The sequence below is a fragment of the Danio rerio genome, chromosome 18, assembly GCF_052040795.2.
Source record: "Danio rerio strain M-AB ecotype USA chromosome 18, GRCz13ab, whole genome shotgun sequence".
NCBI lineage: Eukaryota > Metazoa > Chordata > Actinopteri > Cypriniformes > Danionidae > Danio > Danio rerio.
The window spans coordinates 18,462,138-18,487,696 of record NC_141038.1 but is presented as its reverse complement, the minus strand read 5'-3'; the positions used below and the strand labels follow the sequence as shown (position 1 = coordinate 18,487,696).

General features: G+C 35.9%; 2 protein-coding genes across 3 annotated transcripts; one reads left to right on the top strand and one right to left on the bottom strand.

The window, feature by feature from the left end:
* Positions 1-203: 203 nt before the first annotated feature.
* On the bottom strand, positions 204-3,605 carry chtf8 (CTF8, chromosome transmission fidelity factor 8 homolog (S. cerevisiae)). The gene is given in 3 exon segments (NM_001044336.3): positions 204-1,166; positions 3,148-3,265; positions 3,359-3,605. Coding segments are annotated over 3 exon segments (375 nt in total). The 5' UTR covers positions 3,382-3,605; the 3' UTR covers positions 204-932.
* A 1,154-nt stretch (positions 3,606-4,759) lies between these two features.
* tbc1d15 (TBC1 domain family, member 15) lies at positions 4,760-24,927 on the top strand. 2 transcript variants are annotated; one of them, XM_087291929.1, is made up of 17 exons: positions 4,760-4,809; positions 6,388-6,483; positions 8,058-8,129; positions 8,279-8,420; positions 8,591-8,795; positions 12,046-12,148; positions 13,482-13,682; positions 13,798-13,926; positions 19,233-19,336; positions 19,442-19,536; positions 19,652-19,768; positions 21,245-21,345; positions 21,570-21,669; positions 21,989-22,086; positions 22,183-22,299; positions 23,459-23,545; positions 24,360-24,927. In XM_087291929.1, exons 1-17 carry the CDS (start codon positions 4,786-4,788, stop codon positions 24,564-24,566), a joined length of 1,998 nt encoding a protein of 665 aa, XP_087148055.1. In that variant the 5' UTR covers positions 4,760-4,785; the 3' UTR covers positions 24,567-24,927.
* Positions 24,928-25,559: the final 632 nt, after the last annotated feature.

Sequence of the window (25,559 nt, the reverse complement as noted above, 5' to 3'; positions counted from 1 at the left end):
ATATCATTTGTTTACAATCAAAATGCAGTCTTGATCACGTTTATAGATTTTATACAATTCAGTTTATAACCTTTAAGACTGATATGCTCCTCAGGAACAGAAATCCCTCAGAGCGAGGGGCTTAAAAATGAAAACATGGACATTTAATGGGTTAGCAATACACTGTAGAGGCAGAATCAGAGCCACATTTACGGTGGGAAACAAATAGCTCTGCTGCCTGCCAGACACAGAACCAGTAAGTTAATTTGAAGATGGTGAATTATATTTAATTAATAAATACTAGATTTACACCAGTCATTTCAAGTATAGTGTAAAGTAATATATTTTTTATAATGTAAATCTCAAAGATATTTTAAACGTGCACAAATCTAGACACATATCAGTGTATCTACATTTTTTTTCTAGGAAACTTTATTTTTTGGAAAACATGTTAAGTTATTTTCATAACGCTGTACAGATTAGAGAATAATAAATTGTTCATAGTCCATCATAGGAGAGGTTAAGAGTCTTTAACCATGATTACAGTTTGCCACTGGCAGCTTGTTTACTCACAGAATCAAATATTCAAGTCATGAGTTGAAACCATTTTGTTTGGGTTTCATACCGAACCTACAATACCTGGAAATGGCCAATCAAGGTCTTTTAATCTCATTTGAACTTTACATATTATGTGCATTCTGGTGTGTACAAGAAACTAGATTCTTTAAGTTTGGACATTTTCCTTGTAACTGATGTTTTGATACAATAAACTTGAATTCAAAAGTGAGCACTTCTTCTTTTTTGTTGTTGAAATTCACTTGAGGCTTATTATTACAACACTCTTAATCACATACTTCTTTATTATTGTCAGAAACACATTCCTGACAACAATGCATGTGTGCAGTAAATGCACTAACTTCATGATCATTTAGTCTCTGATATCGGGATACTAGCTATACCTTCTTTGGCACATTGGTGATGATGGGTTTGGGTCTGGTTTTAAATATCAGCTTCTTTTTGATGAGGGCCGAGACGGTGTAAGATGTTGGTTTCTCTTGGTTGGTTTCCATGTTTTCCTCCGCATCCTGAGGGAGTCCGGAGTGCTTCATCAGAACAGCAAACGGCTTCTCCAATTTGACCTGTTTGCCATAAAGGATGTGATGTCCGACTATAAGGATTGGTACGCCCTTGGAGAGAGAACAGATCAAGAATATAACACACATCAATTAAAATAGTCATTAAAGTATAACATTTAAGGGATAATTCGTCCAAAATTGGAAATGTACTCACTTCAAGTAGTTCAAAACATCTTTTGAGTTTCTTTTTCATTTTTTTTTTTAAATTGAAACAAGATATTTTGATGAACATTAGAAGTCAGTGGCACCCAGTTTCCAATATTCTTCAATGTCTCTTGTATTGTGTGTTGAACAGCAAAAAATAAACTCAAAAGAGATTTGAAACAACCTGAGGAAGAGATGACATTTTTTTTGCAAACTATTCCTTTAGAGTCAAACTTTCTTTAAATAGTGAAAGGGAACCTATGATGAAAATCATCTTTTGTAAGCTGTTTGGACAGAACTGTGTGTTGGTGTAGTGTGTCCACAGTCACACTGGGGTGGTATAAAGACAACAAGTCTCTTTTTTTAATTTCCTGACATTAAAATAGAATCCAAATCCCTCCCATTTTAAGGTCCACCACAATGTGATGAAGGAGTGCGGTTTTCCAGCCCAACTGGGATTAAAAGATCTGTTCAGCTCACTGTGATCATCAATCCTCAATAAATGTGATGAAGAATGAGTTTTTCAAGTTTAACACGTTTTTAAAACAATGCATGTTTGTAATGAATTACAACAATTTTACCGTCTTTAATTTATCACCACAGCTGTGTCAATTATAAATAAAGACACTTCAATCCCTGTTTGTGGACTTTAAGTCAGGTTTATTTTAAACATTAACATGATGGATATCCATACAGCAGTGGATATTAACTTGTGTCCTGTTACATTTGCTTTGCAAAGTTAAATGTGTGTGTGTGTGTGTGTGTGTGTGTGTGTGTGTGTGTGCGCGAACTTTGTAACGACATTGTGTGCGACTCATTGCTGCAGAAAGGCTTGAATTACTCCACAACAAATACATCAAATCATTTGGAAAGTTTCTTACAAACGTTATGTGAGATCTGCTTTCCTTATATCTGTCATTGTGCTGTTTATCTGAGACACACTAGATACGTCTCTCTCCACCTACTTTTATGCGTATTGGATGTGCGAATAAATGGTTAATGAAAACGCCAAGATGCGCATCCATTTTGAAAATGCGCATAAAATAATATGCGCATAACTTAGTAAGATAAACCTTTTATTCGATAAGAAAAGATGCGCATAAACTATGATAGAAACACTTTTACAGAACAAATTCCAGTATGCACTTTAAAAAAATCATTTGATGATAAAAATGTGTGTGTATGGATAAACCAGCAGGCTGAGCACATTGTAAAACTGAAATGTTGTTTTGGTCATTCTAAAACACATTAACCGTTTCATTAATAGTTTTTTTATATTATTAAATACCTCCAGAATCAAAAGTGTCTGTGCTCCACGTCTCACGCCTTTAAACGACACCACGCATTCACTGCGTGTCAGGATTGCCTTCTGAGATGCAAGTAATTAATTAGAAATAAATAAGAAAAAGATTCATGCAGCTTCTCCTACCCAAGTAAATTCTGTTTTTACTGTTGATATTTGGCGCCAGTTAATCAGGAAGTGACGAGTTTGTTCGCTTTTACTCGTTGGATGGAAACGCTGCTTTATTCGATAATCCAGTTTTGTGCATAAAGTTCATTCAAGTTTTGGATGGAAACAGCTACTGACAGACACGTGGGAACGCTGGGCGGGGATAACCATCATAAAGGCACAGGCAACAAAAACAGCTAAAATGTTTTCAGAGCAGAAAATTCTGAACAGAAAATCTTTTGAAAGGTATAATAAATAATCTGATGGGTGTTTTGAGCTGCAACTTTACAGACATTCTGGAGACACAAAAGACTCATCTTAAATCTTGAAAAAGGGTTAAAATAGGTGTCCTTTAATGGTGGAATTTGGAAAACCTTTTTATTATTCATTTATCGTATTTAGCTCTGGAACATGTCCAGTTATTACAGAAGGACTAACCTCTTTAGTGTAATGCAGGTCCCCCATCAGATTTCCTGCGAGTCCAGTGTTTTGTCTGGACACCATTTCTCCCTGCAGCTCCACCAACAGCCACTCAGCAGGGCTTTCACCGGCATTACTGAGAAATATATCGAAACTCTGTTAAACAAGCACTTTTAAGACAATATTGTTAGATTAGGTGAGTTAAGACAAGGCAAGTCTTCACACCAACCTCGAGATGACTATTTGAACCATTCTGTGTCAGGATATGTTCCTCAAATCACACACTTCTTTCTATTTTGTAGAACTTCTCATCTAAAATGCTGATAAAAGAAGTCAAATATAACCTTCACGACTGACCGTGTCTACATAAGTTCACTGATAATTACAAAAGGAAGTAAACACACTCGCATGTCCTGTCCGTGTATTCTGCAAGATCTTTTGGCACGCAAGATTCCCGCCAGTTGGACGTGTTTTTCAAAATAAAAGTTCCTTTGGAACATGTACCACTAGAGGGCAATCAAGGATCGTTTGAAAAGCAGAATTCTGTCACCCTTCACTTGTTTCAAACCTGTTTAAGTTTCCTTCTCTTTCTTTCTCTCTTTCTTTCTTTCTTTCTTTCTTTCTTTCTTTCTTTATTTATTTTGTAAAAATCGGGAATCTGTAGATATGGACTTCAATAGTATTTTTTTTTTTACTTTAGTTTTCAACATTCTTCAAAATCTCCTCTTTAGCGTTTAACAAAATAAAGAAACTCGTTAAGGTTTTAGAACTAACTTAGGGTGATTCAATAGTGAGTAAAATATATTTCATTTTTCGATAAACTTACACTTTAAGTTGTTTTTAGATTAATAATTTTACGTCAAAAGCTCAGTAGATTATTTTGAGGTATTTTTCCTTCAAAGACCTTAAAATAGATTGTGATTCCTGTTTAATAGAGAATTATAGTACAATTAAAATTATTTTCTTACAAATAATGTGTTTGGTGCATCCAAAAACACACTTTTACTATTCTGAAAACCATTGTTTATTCTCAAAGAGGTAATAAAGGCACAATTCGAATGTAATGGCATTTCAATTTTGGCAAAATTAATATAATACAAAAGGAAAATACAAAGCATAGTTAACCATTGCAACAACTTATTCCAACAACTTTCTTTCTTTCTTTCTTTCTTTCTTTCTTTCTTTCTTTCTTTCTTTCTTTCTTTCTTTCTTTCTTTCTTTCTTTCTTTCTTTCTTTCTTTCTTTCTTTCTTTCTTTCTTTCTTTCTTTCTTTCTTCTTCGTATCATTATTACATGTTTGGCGAATCAAAAACACTTTTACTACAGCAATAAAGGCACAGCTCGAATGTAATTTCATCTGAAATTTACATTTTGGCCGAAGTACTATAATATGAAAATACTAAAGGAAACCACAAAGGAAAAATTTAAGGAAAATACAAAACAGTCCCAACCATTGCAACAACTTTATTCATTTCTTCATCTTCTTGTTATTGCTAATGATGTAATATAATAATATAATATAATAATTATTATGCTATTGCTAACGATGGCAGTGCGCTTGCGCGTCGTTGGCCATGCGGAAAATGACTCGTCAGTGTTGTTGTGGGTCGCTGACAGGCACGTGAGCGGTGCTACGTCGTCTATTTAGCAGTCGACATGGCGGCCACAACTCCTCCCAAGGTACAGAGCATGCTGCTTTTCAAGCGAATACTCGGTCAAAACTATATATTATTCGGGTTTACAAGTATTTTTATGTGGGTGTTTAATAGGGTCTTGTGTTTGACTAGTTTTGAGCCGTTGGTGTTAAGGAATAGATGATACACTGTTCTAGGAAGCTGCTGTGTTTAGCAACAGTTAGCCTGGCTGCTAGCAGCCAAACACTGACACACAGCTGATCAAACTGTGAAAAACACGGACGTCAGAAGAGGCGTCTCTGGTGTTGATAACGCCACAGCTTCAATATCGATCGTGTTTAAAACGCGTGGCCAGTAAAACAAATAATGGGAGAGTTGTGCCTGTGCTTTAGCTAGTGTTGAGTCATGAACTGGCTAATAGATTTATGAACATCATAAACATATTTTTGACTACGTGCTGGACAGTTTGTCTGCTGCTTTACGTACTGACAGGTCCATGAGTAATCTAGTTGTCAGTTTTATGATATTGTGTACCAGAACCTCATGTTCGCTATTGAGGTAAAGTTGGTTTTATGTTCGCATATTCAGACTTTCTCCTAAATAATATATTTTCAGAAAAGAAATATTTGCTAATTCTAAATGGCAAAATCACATTAGCAGCCAATGTCTGTTAAAGTACAACATTGTTCAAAGTCAAATTGTGCTAATGTTTTTTTTTTTATCATACCTGCATGTGATTTCATGCGGAATATCAAAGTACCATGGTAAACAATATAGAGAGCTTGTCACTTGTCAAAGAAGTGCGAATATAAAACCAACTTTACCTCAGTATTTTCGCTTTTATCGTTTTCTCGTGTTGCTTCTCATAGATGAGCAAGTGTTTTGCCAACCATGATTTTTATTTTACCATATCACCATAAAATTACACCATATACAGTTCAAATATGAATATCTCATGTTTTCTCAGTTTTCTTGAGGTCTGCCGTGACCTAGGTATGTATTTTTAATTTAAGGAAGTTTGCAAGAACTTGTTTGTGTGGAATCAACAGCTGTTAATTCCTTAAAGGGATAGATGGGTCACTCAACAATAAAAACTGCCAGCTCACTCAATCTCAAGCTATTCAAGATGTTGATGACTTTCTTCCAGAAAAACATTGAAGATTTTGAGCTGAAAGTGTCTTGGATGTCAAATCAAAGGCTACCCTAACTGACACAAAAAAACAACAACATACGGGCGAAACAAAATTAAAACCCACAACTCCTTGTGATACATTGAGTTCTTGTGTACAGAAACAAATGGTCTGTGCCAGAAACCTGACATTATGTATAACAATGTTACTTAAAGTCTACATATAACTTCAGCAGTCAGTGTAAAATATTAATTTTGCCTTTCAATGTTTGTTCAATGCCTGATGAATTGAGCGTGAGTTACATTTTGGACAAACCATCCTTTTAAATGCAAACCTCAAGCTAACTTACCTTATAAGGCACAGTGAATGGAGAACTGAAACAAGATCTTGAAATGTTTGTTTGCTGTCCCATTTAAAAAGAATAATGTTTCTGATCTCTAATACTTGATCAATCTAATGCTCCATCAATCGATAATTATTGTTTTGTTATGCAGGTGGTGTTTGAACATGAGGGAGTTTTTATTCACTCGTCTCCAGATGAATCCGAGGATCAGGATTTAATATCAGGATTCCTCAGGATTGTTGAGAAGGTTTGGTGTTTTTCAGTTGTTGTTTTTTTCTATGCGATGATTTTATATATGAGCAATATTTATGCAATTGTCAACCTTGTCATGATAAAAAATCAGGTTTTCACCAAAATAGCAAAACCCTTTCCTACATTTTTTGTGTAAGCAAGTATTTTAGAGTACTTTAAAGATACTCAAAAATGTGTCAATGTTTTCAAACTATTATACTTAATTTACCAAAATCACACAAGTGGCGATTTCACATCTGTTACATCCATATTGGAGAGACATCATGTCCGTACCCAAGTTTTTTCCTCATAAATGCAAAAACGTAAAATAAAATTAAATCAGTCATTTTTGTTCTGTAGTAAGCCGAGTCTTATCTTTTTGATTAGCATCATTTCTTTTGGGTTGTGCAGTTTAATTCACAGAATTTCTACAAAGTATTTTGTGTACTGTAAACTTGCAAACTTTTTTGGTCACATTCATAATGCATGTTTGTTTTTCTCAATTAAAATATAAAAAATGTTTACAGATTGATATTTTTCTGATCCCATAACTCTGTGGTTAGTTGTTTTGAAAAATTTACAGATGTTTCAATATAATGTTAAAGTATACTTTCTCTGTGTATTTGTGTTTTAAGGTTTACTGCAAATGTCACATCCATAATCCACATCCATAATACTAAATATGTTTTTACACTGTTTGACTCATTACCAAGCCAGTCAGTCACGCATAGGACGTTATACCACATTCTTGTGTAATTTTTATGTTAGGGCAGCTAATACACTGCAAAAACAGTGCACATCGCAAAATTAAAAAAATATAAATAAATTCCCCAAGGCTTTACTCAAAAATACAGTGAATTTATTATGACTTAAAAACATATTAAAAATAGATAGATAGATATTTTCCCACTGCAACGTATGAAACATAAATGAAATGTATTCCTGCCATGGAAAAATGAATTTTTAGTTCCTAAAACTGTAGTCTCAGTCTTATGTGATGCTTAATAGTGATTGTAAAGGCACTCTAAATCAACATCAAAGTACTAGGGACAATAAAAGCCGACAGTGTTGTCGCTTCGAATCAGCTGCATCTCGGCTGAAAAGCTGTGCTTAAACACAGTTGCTCTACGTTCTGCCCCTTTATGTAATAAAATAATTATGCTTAATATTTTTTGGATACTGCTTTACAGAGGGAAAGGCATCTGCTGTGTAAAATATATGCTGGAATAGTTGGCGGTTCGTTCCACTGTGGCGACTCCTGATTGATAAGGGTCTAGCTAAAGCAAAATGAATTAATTAATTAATTTTTGTGGATTCCTACATAGATTTCTGTATGATCATTTGTTTAATAGTCGTTTTATAACATTAGTTGTTTAATCTTCAAAAAAATTTAATTTATTGACGTATTAATAGTTTGTAACATTATATCTTTTAAAATAAATACACCTTTAATGATTAAAAGTATGAAATTCTCTCCAATAAGACCCATTTTGTAAATATTAGTCTAAATATCGTAAATGGAAACCTCATAGCCATCTAACAACACTCCTCCAATATCTTTTTGTTTGATTGTTTCTTCTGTATCTGTAGGAAGGTGAAACCCTTGTGGAATATAAACCCCTAGAGGATGCAGATCCCTCAAACATGTTGTGTGCCTGCAAGGTTTGTTAGTTCACTCATCTGTGAGAGTTTGCATATTTAAATTGACTGAGAGTTCAAATATCTCCGACAGTTTCTCTGTGCTTTATGGTATGGTTGAGAATGGCTCTTTATTGAGATCACCTGATTTCTGTTTATATGATTGTGTGAAGGACTCAAGCTCAGTGGTGGAATGGACACAGAGTTCAGAAGAAAACCCTCATCGTCCTGTTGACCATCAGCTAAGCTATGAAACAGAGTGGGACATGATCAATGCGGTCTCATTTCGGAGAAAAGTCCATGCAAATGGAGATGGTAAAGCAATTGCACATCTCTATATAAACCCTCTTTTTTATCAAGTCGCTGTCACTGTGCATTTTCCCTCACACATATAATGCTAATTCAGCCTGTAAATTGTGTCTTTTCCTTTTTTTCTTAACCTGAAAATCTAAAACGGTAACTAAGTGCATTATTTATTTTGACAGGTGGATCAAATCACGTGAATGAACAGAACAAGCGAGCTTTCTCTTTTAATCTGTGTGACCTCAGGTCCGTCACAGTCAAATGTGAGGGCTGGTCATACCTCACTTTCCGCTTGAAGGATGGCACAGCATTGCCAGCCATTCATTTCCACCAGGGAGGAAGCAAAGCGTTCCTGGATAGTCTGAGGAAATCAGTTCAGATCAACGAGTGAGTTGACTTTGTCTAAATGGGTAGTCTTTGGCTCCATTGTAAGCAAATATTGTGCAATATCAATTTAATGACATAGTTCAAGAGATAGTAAAGGGAAATAAAAATTAGCTCATTGTTTACTCACCCTAAGTGGTTCCAAACCTTTGAATTTCTTTTAAACACAAAAGAAGATAATTTGAAGAATGTTTGAAACTGCTAAATATCGACTATGGTAGGAAAAACAAATATTATAAGAGCCAGTGGTTACTGGTTTTCAATATTTTTGATAAAATAACGAAATTTTTGAAGAAAGAAACTCAAACCGTTTTTTGAGAAGTGAAGGGTTAGTATATAATAACACAATATTCAGTTTTGGGTAAACTGTCCCTTTAGGAAAGCTTTATAGATGGGATCTCTTCTGTAATCTTGCAATGCTGGTTATTATTGAAGCATTAGACCAGTAGAGCGAAGTCATGATTCACAGCCATTATATAAATAGGCCTGTTGCAAATGTTATGTAATCACAGTTATTTAAATTGACAGTGAAAATTGTGAGGTGTGACATTAAATAAAAAATCAAAGACAAATATATGTAATAATTAAATAAAATGCTACGTTTTCAACGTTACCATTTATGTTATTCAAAAGATTTTTAGAAAGAATTTTTAAATAGTAAAAGGAGATACTCATTTGATTTCTGTGGCAAAAGAAAATTTTAAATAAACCTCTGATATTTAAGTACAAAAAAAGCAAAAAATACCTTGAAGAAATGATTTTTTGCAGAGGCAGCATTAGACCAGTAGAGTGTAGTCATGAGTTGCAGACCTTTGAAATATAGGCCTGTCGCAATTAACATTGATAATTTTGCAGTGTGCATTTCAAATCTGTGAAATTTAAGCACATAAACAAAAGCCAATTAAGGGTTAAAGTAGTTAATTGTTAAAGGGAAAAAGGTTATTTTGCACGACATTCAGATCATGTAAATTTTTAAACATAAAACATTTCACACATAGTTAATGACAAGTTGAGCACAAATAGTCACAGATTTTATTTCTGTGGAGACAAAGAGCATAAAAGAGGCAGTCAAATGTATTCTTTATTATTATTTAATAATATGATTAGGCTTAGTGGTTAGCTCTGTTGCTGGGTCAGTTGGCATTTTCTGTGTGGAGTTTGTATGTTCTTCCCATGTTTGCATGAGTTTCCTCCGGGACATATGCAGTAGGTGAATTGAATAAACTAAATTAGTTGTAATGTATGTATGTGAATGAGTGTATGGATGTTTCCCAGTACTGGGTTGCAGCTGGAAGGGCATACACTGCGTAAAACATTTGCTGTATAATTTGGATTTATTCTTTTTGCTGGCATACAAGTTTAACCTGAAAAGGATCAAGATGATCATATTTATTGATAAATATTAGAAATGTTAGATTTTATCAAAATAAAAAGGAGATCGACAGTTTGTTGCAGTGTGATGCAGCTGGGATGAGAATCAGCACCTCCAAGTACAAGGCCATGGTGCTCCACCGGAAAAAGATGGTTTGTCATCTCCAGGTTGGAGTGGAGTCCTTACTCCAGGTGGAGGAGTTTAAGTATCTTGGGGTTTTGTTCACGAGTTAGGGAAGGATGGAATGTGACATTTACTGCCGGATTGGTGCAGCGGCAGCAGTACTGTGGTCGATGTACCGGTTCGTTGTGGTAAAGAAGGAGCTGAGCCGAAATGCAAAGCTCTCAATTTACAGGTCAATCTACGTTCCTACTCTCATCTATGGTCATGAGCTCTGGATCATGATCGAAAGGACAAGATCCCGCATACAAGTGGCCGAAATGAGTTTTTTCGCAGGGTGACAGGGCGCACCCTTATGGATAGGGTGAGAAACTCTGTCACCCGGGAGGATCAAGAGAAATCGGCTGATGGGGCTCGGGCATCTGTTTCGGATGCCTCCTAGACACCTACCTAGGGAGGTGTTCCAGGCATGTCCCACAGTGAGGAGGCCTCTGGGAGGACCCAGGACACGCTGGAGAGACTATGTCTCTTGGCTGCCCTGGGAACACCTTGAGATCCCCTTGAGCTGAGGAAGTGGCTGGGGAGAGGAAAGTCTAGGGTTCTCTCTTAAGACTGCTGCCCCCGCAACCCAGCCCCGGAAAAGTGGAAGACAATGAATGAATGAATGAATGAATGAATAAAAAATATCTATTTTTGAACATTGCTTATTTAAAATAGAATTGCAATCAGATTTACAAAAAAATTATTTATTATATAAAACTTTTAAATGCATTTTAATAAACAACTTATATACAATCTAAGTACTTCATAGTAAATGCATTTATTTTTGGTGAAGCTATAGTAGTGTCCAAATGATTCTCGGATCTACAGACAAATTTGTGGGATGTAAACAATAACAATGGTCCAAACCTGTTTCCTGTTTTACGTTTTTCATTTCGATGGCTTCCGAGAATCCTGAAAGTTCCCAATATTGTTAAATAATGGTACAACAGCCGTATTAATGTTAGGATATGATTCAATTTCCTGTTGTTACAATTATTAAAATAGTTTGACAACAAACAGGAAATGTTTATGGGTCAGTGACATCAGCACATTGAAATGGTCTATTGCTCACCTTATATCTTACTGTTTCTCAAAGCATTTATTTGCATATCAGCATTTACACTTCTAAGTGTAGCGTCAGACGTTATTTTTTTGCTGAAAGAATATGGCTTAATTTTTTTTGTGCTTATCTTAGTGACCCCTGACCTTTTAATTCACCTAATACAACAGGTATTTAGATTATTCACAATTGGAATTCTTCATCCAGACACTTCCCCCTTTAAAACTAAACACATCAAAATGTAAGCCAATCTGCATGCAAACGAGACGCAGTATCTCAGCACCTTTGAGGAAGTCTAGCATGTGTTCAGTGGCGAAAGGCCGCCAGTGCGATTCATGTAAGGTCGAACAGCAGCTGTTCGTTTGGAGTTAAGGCTTTATGAAAGGGACAGGAAGACACTCCTCTCCCCTGCGTTAAATATCACACCAGATTAAATCCACCCGTAAGCATGCTGAATTCAATGCTGCCGAGGAAAAGATAGCTGTTATTAAAGTTCTTATCTGAGGCTCCATAATGAAACATAGACTGGGCTTTGTTGGCTCAGCTTCTCCCGTCATTCAAAGCACAGAGCGATACCACCAGTGATGTCACATATTTACAAATCAAACCGTTGGTATTATTTTAATTTAGACTATAAAAATCTTTATGCTCTTTCACAGGAGTCCCGATGATGAAAGTGTCTTGATAGTCAGCACCTATAGCAAAGCCTTTTCGCAGTCTTTTGAGAATCTTCTGGATGATACAAACTATGGCTTTGTACAGGTATGTGATGTATAGTCTACGGTAAAAATGTCTACATTTAAAGTGAATCAAAACTGTTCATCAAAGTTGTCCTAAAACTGTTGAACAACAACCATTCTTGTCAAGGTTGAAAAACTTTTTTGATCCACTTGAAATGATGACTACCGTTGTGAAAACATGTGAAGAACATTCCTGTTTCTTTTGTCATGCCTTGTTGATTGAATTACAGAAGCTTTAAACCACCTCATCTTACAATTCAAATTAGTTAAATTGTATTTTGTCTAATTTATTCTAATTGATATTAGGTTTTGGTGACATTCTTTGTCACTTTTTTGGAGGTTTGCTAGTTCTAGATTCAGTAAAAAAGTATTGATGTTAAAGAATTGATTCTGAAATTAATTTGATGTGGATGTTAATCAGCTGTACAGAAAATAAGTGATTTGTTTCTGCTCAAGTCAGTTAAGTAGCAATTTTGCTAAATTTGTCATTTATTAAGCTAATTTGGCTATACAACAGCTTTACGGGGTATCCGCGGGGTCTTAAAATGTCTTAAACTTCAAAATCAAACTTTTAGACCTAAAAGTCTTAAATTTACTGTAATATTGTGTTGTAGGTCATTTTAAACTGGTCTTAATTTTCCTATGTCCACGTACATCTACCCAATCAGGCCAATATGCATCCAATCATTCTGACAAAAATGTATTAATTAACTCTACTTACCAAGCCTATATTTCTACTTATAAACATATTGTTTAATCATCTTCCTTACAATAACACTTTTTTAAAATTGTTTTTTCATGTTTTATCTGGGCCATTAGAAAAAAATCCTTAGCATTTAAGCATAAGTCTGAAATTTAATTTATAATGATCTTAAAAAGTCTTAATTTTAAAATGTAGAAACCCCTGTTAGAAAGCAATAGTGTCATCATTCAGACTAGATTAGACATTTTATGGCTAATGCATCCTTGATGCCTCAAACAAAAAGTATTACTGACTCAAAACTTATCAAAAAAAAATAAAAATCAGAAACAATGTAATTCCAACAATACATAATTGTATCAGATCAATAACTGGCTATGTTGCAAATGTTTTAGTTGTAAAGCTAATTTGATTATACATCTGCTCTAAAAAACAATAGTATCATTATTTAGATTAGCTTTCTACTGATCCATGTGTCAGTGTAGTCACGTCTAGAATATTACTGAGTTTTATGTATCTTTTAAACCCTAATTAAGCAACCCAATGGCTGATAAACAGGACTTACTATGCCGGAATGCATTCATAAATAGATTTTTAATGTCAAAAATAATGCTTGCTTATATGATGGTCAGAACATTTTCTTCATCTTTCCAAGCAGAAATTCAAGAAGGATCCTTATACAACCACACTGGGTGGCTTCTCCAAAGTCACTAACTACCTCTTTGACGCGTTTCGGGCTCCTGAGTTAGAGTGCCAACAGCGGCCTGCTGAGGAGGTGGCAGATGTGCTCGGAGAACTTATTCCTGGACTAGAGATCAACCAGCAGGAGGAGCCGGGATTTGAAGTCATCACTAGAGTGAGTGCAGACTTCATTCAAGTCTAGACCTTGAGTCTAGACACAGACAAACCGCATGAAGCATCCTGTAGGAAATACTCTTACTGAAAATTGATTTAAGGTTTTTGTGTCTTAGCTTGATCTGGGACCCAGGCCAGAGATGCAAAGGACGGGGCCAGTAACAATGGAGGAATGGGCAAAGTACCAGGATTTAGAGGGAAGGATGACCAATTTACCTCATTTAAAGGATGCCATTTTTAAAGGGGTGAGAGTTTTTTATGGTTTACTGTAGCTCATTTATTTAACTAATTTAATGAGCATAGGTCCGTTCTTCATGCATGGATAACTAAATTAGCTAGATTTGGTTATTTCTTTAAAGTACATCTAAGAGTTGTCATAGCAACAATTCTGGTTGCTCAAACCTGCTCTGGAGCAGGTTTATTTCATTTAAACAGGATTAGATTGGGTCTTTTCAAGCAGATGTAATAATGAAAGTGTGAACCAAATGCTGATATTTTCTTACAGTAGTACTTGTATACACTTGGAAAGGTAGAAAAAATGGTTAATAAAAATTAAGGAAAAATATATATATAATTTCATTTTAAAGTTAAAAAAAAAAATATATATATATATATATATATATATATATATATATTAGGGATGTAACGGTATCAGAATTTCACGGTACGGTAATACCTCGGTATGAATGTCACGGTACGGTATTTATTGAATCATTTACAGGAAAAAAAAAAACTTTTGAAAATACTCCAAAAAAGTGCCAAAAGTGTCAATGACATACAAATTAGCCATCTATCTGTTAGCTTTGAAACAGGAACTTCAATTTTAATAACAAAAAAATATTAAACCATGTAAAAAAAATAAAGTTTCAATTTAGTATTGTTGAAAACTCATCACATTTAACATTTAATCACTCACTTAGATAGAGATGGGTTTAAAGGAAAATTATCATAACTATAATCTGGTAAAAGCTGGTATCTCTTGGTATTTACAATGTCCCCTGCAACAGAAAAAAACCCTCTCATTTGGGACTGAGAATTCTGGGTTAAGAGAGATATGACTTGGCCCATGTTGACAGCAGTGGGTAACGTTGTGCATTGTCTTTCCCCCACTTGAGAAGACAAACCATGAGTGAGATAGAGATCTCTTTGCGGTACAAGTCAATGTCTGCATCAATCTGAACAGTGTGCTGTGTTTCTGCAGTCCCCATGACTGTTATTAGTCGTATTCCCCAACTTGCAGGCACGTGCACACATAGGGCTCAACCTGTGCAGTGCACATGCCCTTTTTAGTCTTGGATAGAAAATGCCCTTCCAAAACGATCAAAAGTGCCCCCGCGACGCGACGCGACACAACCTCCGTCCAGTCCAGCCCTTCAGTAGGCGCGCGATAACACCTCTCTTGAGTATGCGCGCTCAACCCCCCCTCGGCGCTTTACAATACGCGCGCCACAACACAGCTGATCAGAACGCGCGCGACAGCACCGCTATTCAGCACGCGCGCGGCGACAACACTAAGGATGGCTGACGTGAAACTGACGTTTCGACACAGTGTCGAGATCCCGAAGCGCAAGTGTTTCGAAACACTGCACCGAAGCATGATCCGAAACACCCAGGTCACGTGACTAAAGTGTTTCGAAACACTTGGTCACGTGACTAAAGCGATTCAAAGCATTGATCATTTCAGAGGCGTTTCAAGACCCGGAGAATCTGCATTTGACTATATAATAAAGTACTTATGACTTATAACGTACCTGTGTCTTGTATGGCTTAGTGGACCGTGCGTGTGTTCAACAGTACTGTGTTACAAATTTGTTTTGGGTTCGAATCCCGACTAGTCCAAATACTATAAAATCATGATTTTATATATTTTAATCATGTTACTGTTTTATGGTGTAGTCTAGATAGGATACAGCTACGGATATGCCATCAATTTAGCATCATTTTTGTATCACTGTAAAACAATAATTCATATTTTTACAGTACTGTGATGGGTTTAGGTTTTGGATAGACGTTAATAAAATACAATGGGAAATTTAATTAATAATATAAATAATTATTGTTAACTCCTGGCCACAACTGTATCTGATCTAGCAACAACCCTTTTTTTATGAACAAAACAATACAAATTTATTTACAAGGTGTTTATTCGTATGTCAGAGCAATGTTGAAACAAAACGATACAATAACAAAGCATTACCAACTGCTATTAAAGCATTTCAAAACAATTGCTTCAGTTAGGATTCGATCCCATCATTCCCGCATGTTGGTCATGAACTCTAACCGCTCGTGTAAACCACTTGCAGATACAAGGCTGCAAAGTAGGGTTTGATACCCTAATTTGCTCAACTGTTCTTTGCCGATGCTGTTTCAGTGAAATACAAATAAAATGACCACTAGGTGTCGCTGTAGAGTGGTGTTTCGAAACGTTTCGAAGCTTCGACACATTTGCTTCGATAGTTTCAGTGTTTCACGAAGCCTCGCTTTGCCCACCACTAGACAACACCCGCTTTAGGTTCGATCATTTCCATCTTTTTTTCATCTCCGCTACTAGCAGCACACTCCATTTCCGCATTACTGGATCTGTAGCGACAACAGACCGCAAAGGATTATGGCCACGCCGGGGCTGATGGGAAATGAAGTTTCAGTTACCTCCCGTTCGCTTCATTCGCCTGAGCAAATTTTCTCAGAAGACCTATAGTTTTACCGAGTCATGCGACTTCGGTAATATCGAAAAAATTTAATATTGCGGTATGACGGTATTTACAATACCGTTACATCCCTAATATATATATATATATATATATATATAAGAAAGCCTATGTAATCTACACTCACAGGGTGTTCTCTCTCTGAGGGATTCAAAGAGAACATTTATTAATAAACTATTTAAAAACTAAATTTGAGCAAATTTCAGCTTTCCTCCCACAGTACAAAAAACACACAATTTAAGTAAATTGAACTTATCAAATTGACATCATAGCCAAGGTCTTAGGGCCTACTCACACTATGCCATCCAAACTGTACCCAGGCCCAGGATCGTTTGAGAAGTGTGAGTGCTCTGAATCAGGCTCAGGCACGGTTCACTTGGCCGGCCCTGGCCCGGTTAGAAGAAGTGTGCCTGAGCGCGGTACGCTTGTCTGTGAGTGCAAAACGCGCCTAAGCCAAAAACTGAAAGCGAGACGTGACTTTTAAGGGACTGTTTTATATGGATTAATTAATCATTCTTACTGTACAGTGAATGCAAATTGTCATAGTTTATTAAAGACGCAAACCCCTCACTGCATGACAATTACGCGCCTTCAGCAAACCTCCTAATTTCTGCAGCTCAAGGACTTTATGGTTGGCGAAATATTTGATTGCGTGTCACTGGATATCAAACGACTTGAAATGATAAAACTAAAGAAATCTCCATTGTGCTGAGCGAGAGCACTTACTGAACAGCGAAGTGTCAATGACGTAATCGTGCCCCGGCCCGAATGTAAAGTGAGTTTCGGCCATTGGGGGAGACGGGAGGGGGTGCTTTGGCCTGGTTTAAGGCAACTGTACATAGTGTGAGTACACCCTTAGTGACCACAGCCATCCTATATCTGTCATTAGCCAGAAATAAGCCGGGGGGAGTTCATCAAGATCTACCTGAGCTCAAACTCCCCTCTCGCCCTGCAAACGGGAGGGAGCCCAGTGCTCGATGATTTCATAAGCCCCGGGGCTCTTCCGGGACACCATGCCAAACAAGCTTTATTATCAATCATCACCTAAGTGTGAACTCTTGAAAGACTTTTTAAATTTTTTACAAATGTGTACTATTTTAAGGTACCAACTCAGCTTTAGTACAATTTGTGTATTATAATAGACATGCACAATATTTAACTGTTTTTTTAAAGGAATGATAATTAATGCATTTAATTGCACACATTTTGACAGCTAATATGACAGTGATTTGATGTTTCGCTAAAGTTGCAGACAGCTTTACCAATAACAAAATGCTTTTTGATGCAAAATTAATTTAAATTTATTCCTCACACCGATTAAGAAACTTGAATAGGCTACTATAACAAAGAAAATACACTCTAAATGTAAAACTAAATAAATTGCTAAATACTCTTGACACATGAAAGTGTAAAGCCTGCAGACCACAACAAAGGTGGAAAGTCATTGCGTGTCATATTTAACAAACCCTTAACTCTGAATTTTATGTAATTTTGCTCATATGGATAATTGAATACTAATTGGATTGCTGCTCATGATACGAGAATTGATAGATTTGCCCTTTACAACACATGCTGCGATCTCAGATCAGTTTAGCCAAATGTTTTAATCTGATTTGCAAACTTGTTTGAAGAACAAAATTAGGTAGATATCAGTTATCAAGAATAAAAGATCCAGGATCTGTCAAATCATCTTAGATCATTTAAGCAAGGTATAAAAAACAGACCCCTGAAGGATATCCTCTGTTTGTTTCCTGTGCTTTGTAGACTTATCACACTATTCCTCTTTTTCACTGTAGTCTTCAACAATCTTTTGTTTGCTTTTTATCATCTTCTATGACCACATGACCTTTTGATAACCTTTGTGGTGAATGGATAGGTCATGAGTTCATCTTTTCACATATTTTACACATTTGTATTTATTATTCATTATTTTAGTAAAATCAAACTTGAAGTATTTTTTTAAAGACTATATTATGAATAGTATGTTCAAAGAACAGAACTTATATGAATTAATACATTATTGTAAAAGTCTTTACTGACATTTGATTGGTGTAGTACATCCTTGATGCCTTGCTATTACTTACTCAAAAATATAATAAACAATCTAATTTGAATAAGTACTTAATTGTATGTTCTTTTCAAAACAGCAACATTTTGTAAAAAGCTACTGTAAATGCAAAGTTAAATTTATGTTCAAACATTCATTTGGAAATTAATCAAGTCTAAAACAAGCTGTTTTAGTGAAACCATTTTGCCTGTAGCTTCTTGTTTTCTCCTTTCGCTTCTGGGAGCTTTTCCCCTTTGTCCATACCTAGTATCTGGTATTTTCCCCTAGAGTCTGGTTCCAAGTGAGCCATGCAGTTACCAAATTGTGACATACACACTGCTGATCTTGGATTGGTCTGAGAGAATTGTCACTAAAAGTGCGATTGGATTTGCACCAAACCCGCTATATTTATATATTTTGACAGCATCTATGATTGGAATAGTCAGCAGCAGCCACTGCTTTATTGTTGGTTTGCACAACTAAGCAGTTTTTAAACCACCCTAAACAAAATCTGAAAAGGCAGCGTTGTGGTCAGTAGAAGAGGTCCAGCAGATCCATTCTAACCGGAAAAAGAATGTTATTCAGGAAGCCAGGGCAGAGCAACTGTATCAATAATCACATCCACTTTAAGCTGTAGTAGAAATGCAGAGTAAAATGCTGTGCTGTGCCGAATCGTACTATACCATGCAGTCCTCTGGTGCTTTTGACCAGTTTAAACTTTTTTGACATAGACTTATTTATACATGTCTTGGTTAAAAGGAATTAATCAATGGTGATGTTGCTTTGCTTTCAACAGGGTCTCTGTCACGCGGTGAGAAAAGAGGCTTGGAAATTTTTGCTTGGTTATTTTCCATGGAGCAGCACTCATGAAGAAAGAAAGCTCCTGCAAAAGAGAAAAACGTATGCTTGTTTTTCCTCAGAGAACAGAAAGCATTTGATTCAAAGCAGTTTTTGATGATTCTTTTCATCGGATTTAGTAGTAAGATCATATGTTCTCCTTAACAGTGATGAATACTTCAGAATGAAACTCCAGTGGAAGTCTGTAAGTGAAGAGCAGGAAAGGAGAAACTCGAGATTACGAGATTACAGGAGCCTCATTGGTATTGAATTACATATCAAATTTTATTCTTAAGTTGCTTTTAAAAGGTTTTCCAAATATTTCCCTGTTCTATTTTTAGGTGGTGTTTAATTTGTGGTTTTCTAATATTTTTTTAGAAAAAGATGTGAACCGAACAGATCGCAATAATAAATTTTATGAAGGCCTGGACAACCCTGGCTTGATATTATTACACGACATCCTGATGACGTACTGCATGTATGACTTTGATTTAGGTAAGTGACTGCATGTGTTTTAATTGAATGCAGCTTTTCTTGATCAGCTACTGTTAAATATCCAAAATCCTGAAGGCAATGAGACTTTATTGCACATTTAGGTGTTTGATTGTTAATTCTTAAAAGGATAGTTCACACAAAACTGAAAATCGTCATCAATTGACTGATTTAAAAAAGTGAAAAAGTATCGCCTGGAGTCACACAGAAACGACTTGTACCTGGCTGTATATCTTATCAGCGAAGAGAAAGTGACACAAATTTATTATTTCACCCGTTTCCGAGTGACCTGAAGGTCCGTTCTGAATGGATTATGAAAATAAAAAGGGATATCAGACGTCATTTTCAGCTAAGTTAAGGGAAATGGCACTAGTTAGTAGTAACTTTTTCTTTCCCAAACACACGTTTTAGATGCCATTTATCAAACTCAAGTTAATGAACTGATTCTTTTACTATATTAGACTTGTCATAATATTGATTTTCACTACTGAAATTTAAAAAAACGTCAATTTCCCGCTAACATTTAAGCAATGTTGAGCACGTTCTTAAAAATCGCTGATGATTTGCCATTGCGTACACCAGTGCTCAACAGAAATGGCTGATTGGCCGTGAAGGTCATCAGCTCACTGCATTACACCGATGTTTCACTGATCTTCGCAGCTTTAAAATGCTTCAGTGTCCATGTATCTGTTTGCACTTGGTGAAGAATAGTGAACTGATGACCAATCACAGTGATTTCTATTGGGCACTGGTGAATACTAGCGTTGCTTAAATGTTAGCAGAAAATGGATGTTTTTTAAATTTCTGCACCGGGAAAACACTAATACAGACAACACGAGGGTGAGCTACATGCAGCGTTTTATCGCTCAACGGGTTACATAGGCTAAAGCTGGGAAGCGTCCCCAGTGTTTATCTGGTGCCATGAACTGAAGCCTAGGAGAACATTCAAGGTTATTAGTCTTAAAGAGATTGTGATTTAGTTTGATGCCTAATATGCCTTTAATTGTGTAAATTAAACGTAACTGAAAGATATTAAATTGATGTTTACACCACATCTGCACTTTGAAATCGAGGCATCAGCTAGAGGTTTGTTGTTCATAGCATGTTGTAACAATGTGTACAGTGCTGATCCTATACTTTAGGGTTTCTGTCCACTGCAGCCTCGCTTTTGTTTTTGTTTTTAAGCGGCGGCCACGTGAAATAAGTGTTTAACTCATTCTTGTCACAAACCTGCTTGAGTTTCTTTTTTTTTTCTGTTGAAAACAAAATTATTTATTTTGGAAAGTCTTGGACTGTGGTAACCATTGATTTCCATTGTGTTTGTTTTTCCTACTATGAGTAGGACAGTGGTTACCGGTTTCTAACATTTAACAGATATGGAACACCATGAGGGCTATAAAATAATGAGTTAATTTCCAGTTTTGGGTGAACTTTCCCTTTAAGTTCTTTTTAATGCAGTGTTTTTTTGTTCCTGTGCAGGGTATGTGCAGGGCATGAGCGATCTGCTCTCTCCCATCCTCTTTGTGATGGAGAATGAAGTGGATGCCTTCTGGTGCTTTGTTTCCTTCATGGATGAAATGGTAATGCCATGTGTTTAGTACAGCATGTCTCTCTATTTAGCACTCTTGGGTTGGTTGTGCACGAGAAGATTTGCCACCTCAATTAAGCATGTTTCTGTCCTCACGTTATCACTGTTGTGTGCAGGCACTTTAAATCAGTCAGCCAACACAAATGGTTTATTTTGTCTCTGCATGTTAAGGTGGGATTGGAGAAAGAGTAGTGTTAAAATCAGTGTTTGTTGCAGCATGAAAACTTTGAAGAACAGATGCAGGGGATGAAGACTCAACTAATTCAACTCAGCACTTTGCTTCGGCTGCTAGACCTGGCCTTCTGGAACTATCTAGGTAAGTTACCCAGAAGAAGACTAGTTAGAGTGGTCTTTTTTATTAAAAGGTCAGTTCACCCCAAAATAGAAAGTAATTGTTTAGTCATCCTTGTGTTTTCCAAACTCCCAAAGAATTTGATAATGTTCTAAACACTATCAGATTTGAGAGATTTATGTCCCTTCATTAAAAGTATATTAAACAAAACTGAGACATTTCTAAAACTTTCAGAAAATGAGCAAAAATGTATTAATTAAATTTTTATTCACATATAAAACAGCAAACAATGTTTATTCTAAGTTTGTCACAGAAACTCCATTGTGCTTATGTGTGATAACAGAGGCTCAAGATTCTGGGTACTTATATTTCTGTTTCCGCTGGTTATTGATCCGCTTCAAGAGAGAACTGCATTTTCAGGATGTCCTTCGCCTTTGGGAGGTGTGTATTACTGTCTTTGTCTCTTTGGGATATTGGCAATGTTATTCTGACCTTTAATTTAATGTTTTACTAAATTGATTTTTTTTTCATATTCAGGTCATGTGGACCAGACTGCCTTGCCAAAACTTTCACCTTCTGGTGTGCTGTGCCATTTTAGACTCAGAGAAACAAAAAATTATGGACAGAAAATATGGATTCAATGAAATCCTAAAGGTTAGCCTTGACTATAAATATTATATTCACTTTATTTCGCAATGTGAAAGTAAGTTTTTTTTCTCTGAATGTGAATCATTTGCTGCTACGTGTAAATGATTAGAAAAAACGACTCCGTAAACTGCAATAGTGTGTGTTTTCACTGCAAACCAATGTGTTTATGACAATACATTAACATTAAAATGTTATGATAAGGGGTGCAGCACGGTGGCTCAGTGATTAGCACAGTCGCCTCACAGCAAGAAGGTCACTGGTTCAAGTCCCAGCTGGGCCAGTTGGCATTTCTGTGTGGAGTTTGCATGTTTTCCCCGTGCTTGTGTGGGTTTCCTCCGGATGCTCTGGTTTCCCCCACAATCCAAAGACATGCACTATAGGTGAATTGGATGAACTGAATTGGTTTTAGTCTATAAGTGTGTGTAAATGTAAGAGTGTATGGGTGTTTCTCAGTACCGGGTTGCACCTGGAAGGGAATCTGCTGCGTAAAATATATTCTGGAAAGGTTGGCGGTTCATTCCGCTGTGTTGATCCCTGATAAATAAGGGACTAAATCAAAGGAAAATTAATGTTAGGAAAAGTAAATAACACTTTGCAATATCAATCAGAATAACAAGCTGTTTTGAATGGCTAAAATGATTTGAATTTATATACTTTAACGGTTTTTAAAACTGTGATGTATAGAATTACAAAAAATATATTTATTCATATTTATTTTGTGCTATAACACGTAGTAAAGATGGCAAAAATGTCACATTTATTTGTGCTTGTACAAATATATAGACACATATAGAGTTGCTTATACAGCACTACATCTAAAAGGGACAACATGTGCACTACACAATGTCAACTTCTATTCACTTATAAACTAAAACAGATCGGGCTTAGATTAGCCATTGATATTAGCTCTTTAAAATGAAGCTTAATGAAACTACAAGTTTAGCCCCTTAACTTTCACCCCACATTTGGAGTTCATATTTGAAAAGTATGTGTTAAATATGCATATTAGTCATGTTTTTTAAAAAACAAATACTTTTTTTTTTAAATGTAGTATTTGTGTACAGTGGTAAATATAACATACCGCAAATTCTATTTGGCTGACACAAACTGTACCAAAGCTTGTCAACTGGGAACATTGGTTCAAGTATTGATGTTTTCTTTACAGCATATAAATGAACTCTCCATGAAACTGGACATCGAAGAAATCCTTAGCAAATCTGAATCTATCTGTATGCAGATAAAGAGTTGTAAGGTATGTCAGAAGAGCAATGCTTTATAGTGTGGTATTTAATGAATACATGTTTTTGTTTCCTAACTACAAGTATGTTTACATGGACACCAATAATCTGATTTTAATGCAATTAGGACAATGCTCTTATTAAGAGCAATTTTTAATTAATTTAATTTGATTAAGTTCATAATCAAAGTAAACAGAAATCAAATTAAGAAATGTGGAGTATTGCGATTTTTTTAAAGTGCAGTACAGAAATGTGAACACCGCAATCAAACTATTACAGACATGTAGGATTTTCACAGTATTTTGTGATAGAATAGTCTATACACACATGGCTGTTTGACACTATTCTCTGCATCTATCGAGTCGGTGAAGGACCACAGACACACACAATGCCAAATGCAGAGGTTTTTTGCCCATACAGTGTGTGGTCTCAAATTTCATTAAAACAACGCTCTTCTAGCAGTTCAGATATCGCATATCGCATTCAATATCTCGTTTGTCACAGGGAGCATTCATAAAATGTTCCTGAATAAAAGTAAAAGTGCCAAACTGCAGTTCAAGTTGACATATTGAAAATAAAACACCTGAAATTAAACTCTGGAGGAAATGTGGATAGTGTCGTGAAGCAATGGCGTTAATCGAATGATGTGCTGTAACATGTAAAACAGAACCATGAATGGAGCATTCAAAAATCAACTCATGTAAACAACTTAATTATATTATTGTATTATTCAGATTAAGGCAAATAATTTGAATACTGATGTCCATGTAAACGTATTTAATGTGCACTTGTTTTGTCCCAATAACATGAATTTTGATTCTCTTTAAGGACTTGCCCCATTCAGTGAGTGAGATTCTTGGTCTGAACACAGTCAGTGAACCCTCTGCAGCATTAGAAACCAGTGAATACGGAATACTTGAGTCACCTCAAACCTCACCGAGATCCTCGCACAGACAAGATCACGTCGTCTCCAACGGCCACAGCCACTTAAAAGAAACAACACAAAACGGCTGCAAAGTAGCCTTCATTTCCTAGTGCACAGCACTACATGATGTATAGTACAGATTTTATAGCCTCTGTATTCCAGCAAAAAGAACAGTATTGGGTGTCATGTAGATATTTGCTACCAAATGCCACATTGTAAAATATCCCAGAGAAAATATATGAATGTAAAACTAGGACCCAAAAAGGATCCTAAAGCATTATTTTTGTAATATCTTGTACCATATTGTCTTTCATTGAAATAATCATTCCTTCTCACTGTAGAGAGAGAGAGAGTTTTCATAATGTTTCAGGGGTGGGGGATTCATTGTTGAATATTATATATTTTTTGTTCTTATCAGTTTGCCCTTTTCCTAAATAATTCAGATTCAAATTAAAATCTGTCTTCCTGCCATTAGTCTGAGTTATATTTTGGAAAGCTGATGAAGATCGGTAAGATTGCCTTTTTTATTACATAATTTGTAAATGAAAAGCATCATTAAGGCTACTGTTATGCACGTTTTTTTGTCCAGTGAAGCCATTTTGTATAATGTAATAATACTTAAGTTAATTTGTTACATAATTCCAGATTTAATTAGGAAAGAGGACTTTATAATTAATTGATCACCTAAGATAAAAATTTGCAAACAGCGACAAAATTAAATAATTTAATTGATTTGGGGAGAGTAAAGGAGAAAATTTGCTTGGCTGTAGAAACCAAAATCAGTTCCAACTGGCATGAGATCATCAGTCCGCAGACTTAGTTCATGTCACTATGACATTTCCAGATGAGACGTGGAAAATACAGATTGAGGATGAAATGTCTTCTATCCACTCGTAACCATGGCCAACAACAAAGACACACCGAATCAACTTCCATCTCTTTCATTTCCTGCTTGACAGGAAATTGCCTCAGAGGAAGCTGATAGCTCACTGCTCACAACAGTAATGTTATCTCTCCTCCAGCTCCCTTTCATTAAAGAAAGCCAGCATTTTGTGCACTGACAAACACATACCCGTTCGATGAAAACATAAACAATATGCATC

Coding starts and splice junctions, on each gene's coding strand:
- tbc1d15 (XM_087291929.1), top strand. CDS start 4,786: ATGGCGGCCACAACTCCTCCCAAG. Junction 4,810..6,387: donor CGGCCACAACTCCTCCCAAG/GTACAGAGCATG, acceptor TTTGTTATGCAG/GTGGTGTTTGAACATGAGGG. Junction 6,484..8,057: donor TCCTCAGGATTGTTGAGAAG/GTTTGGTGTTTT, acceptor CTGTATCTGTAG/GAAGGTGAAACCCTTGTGGA.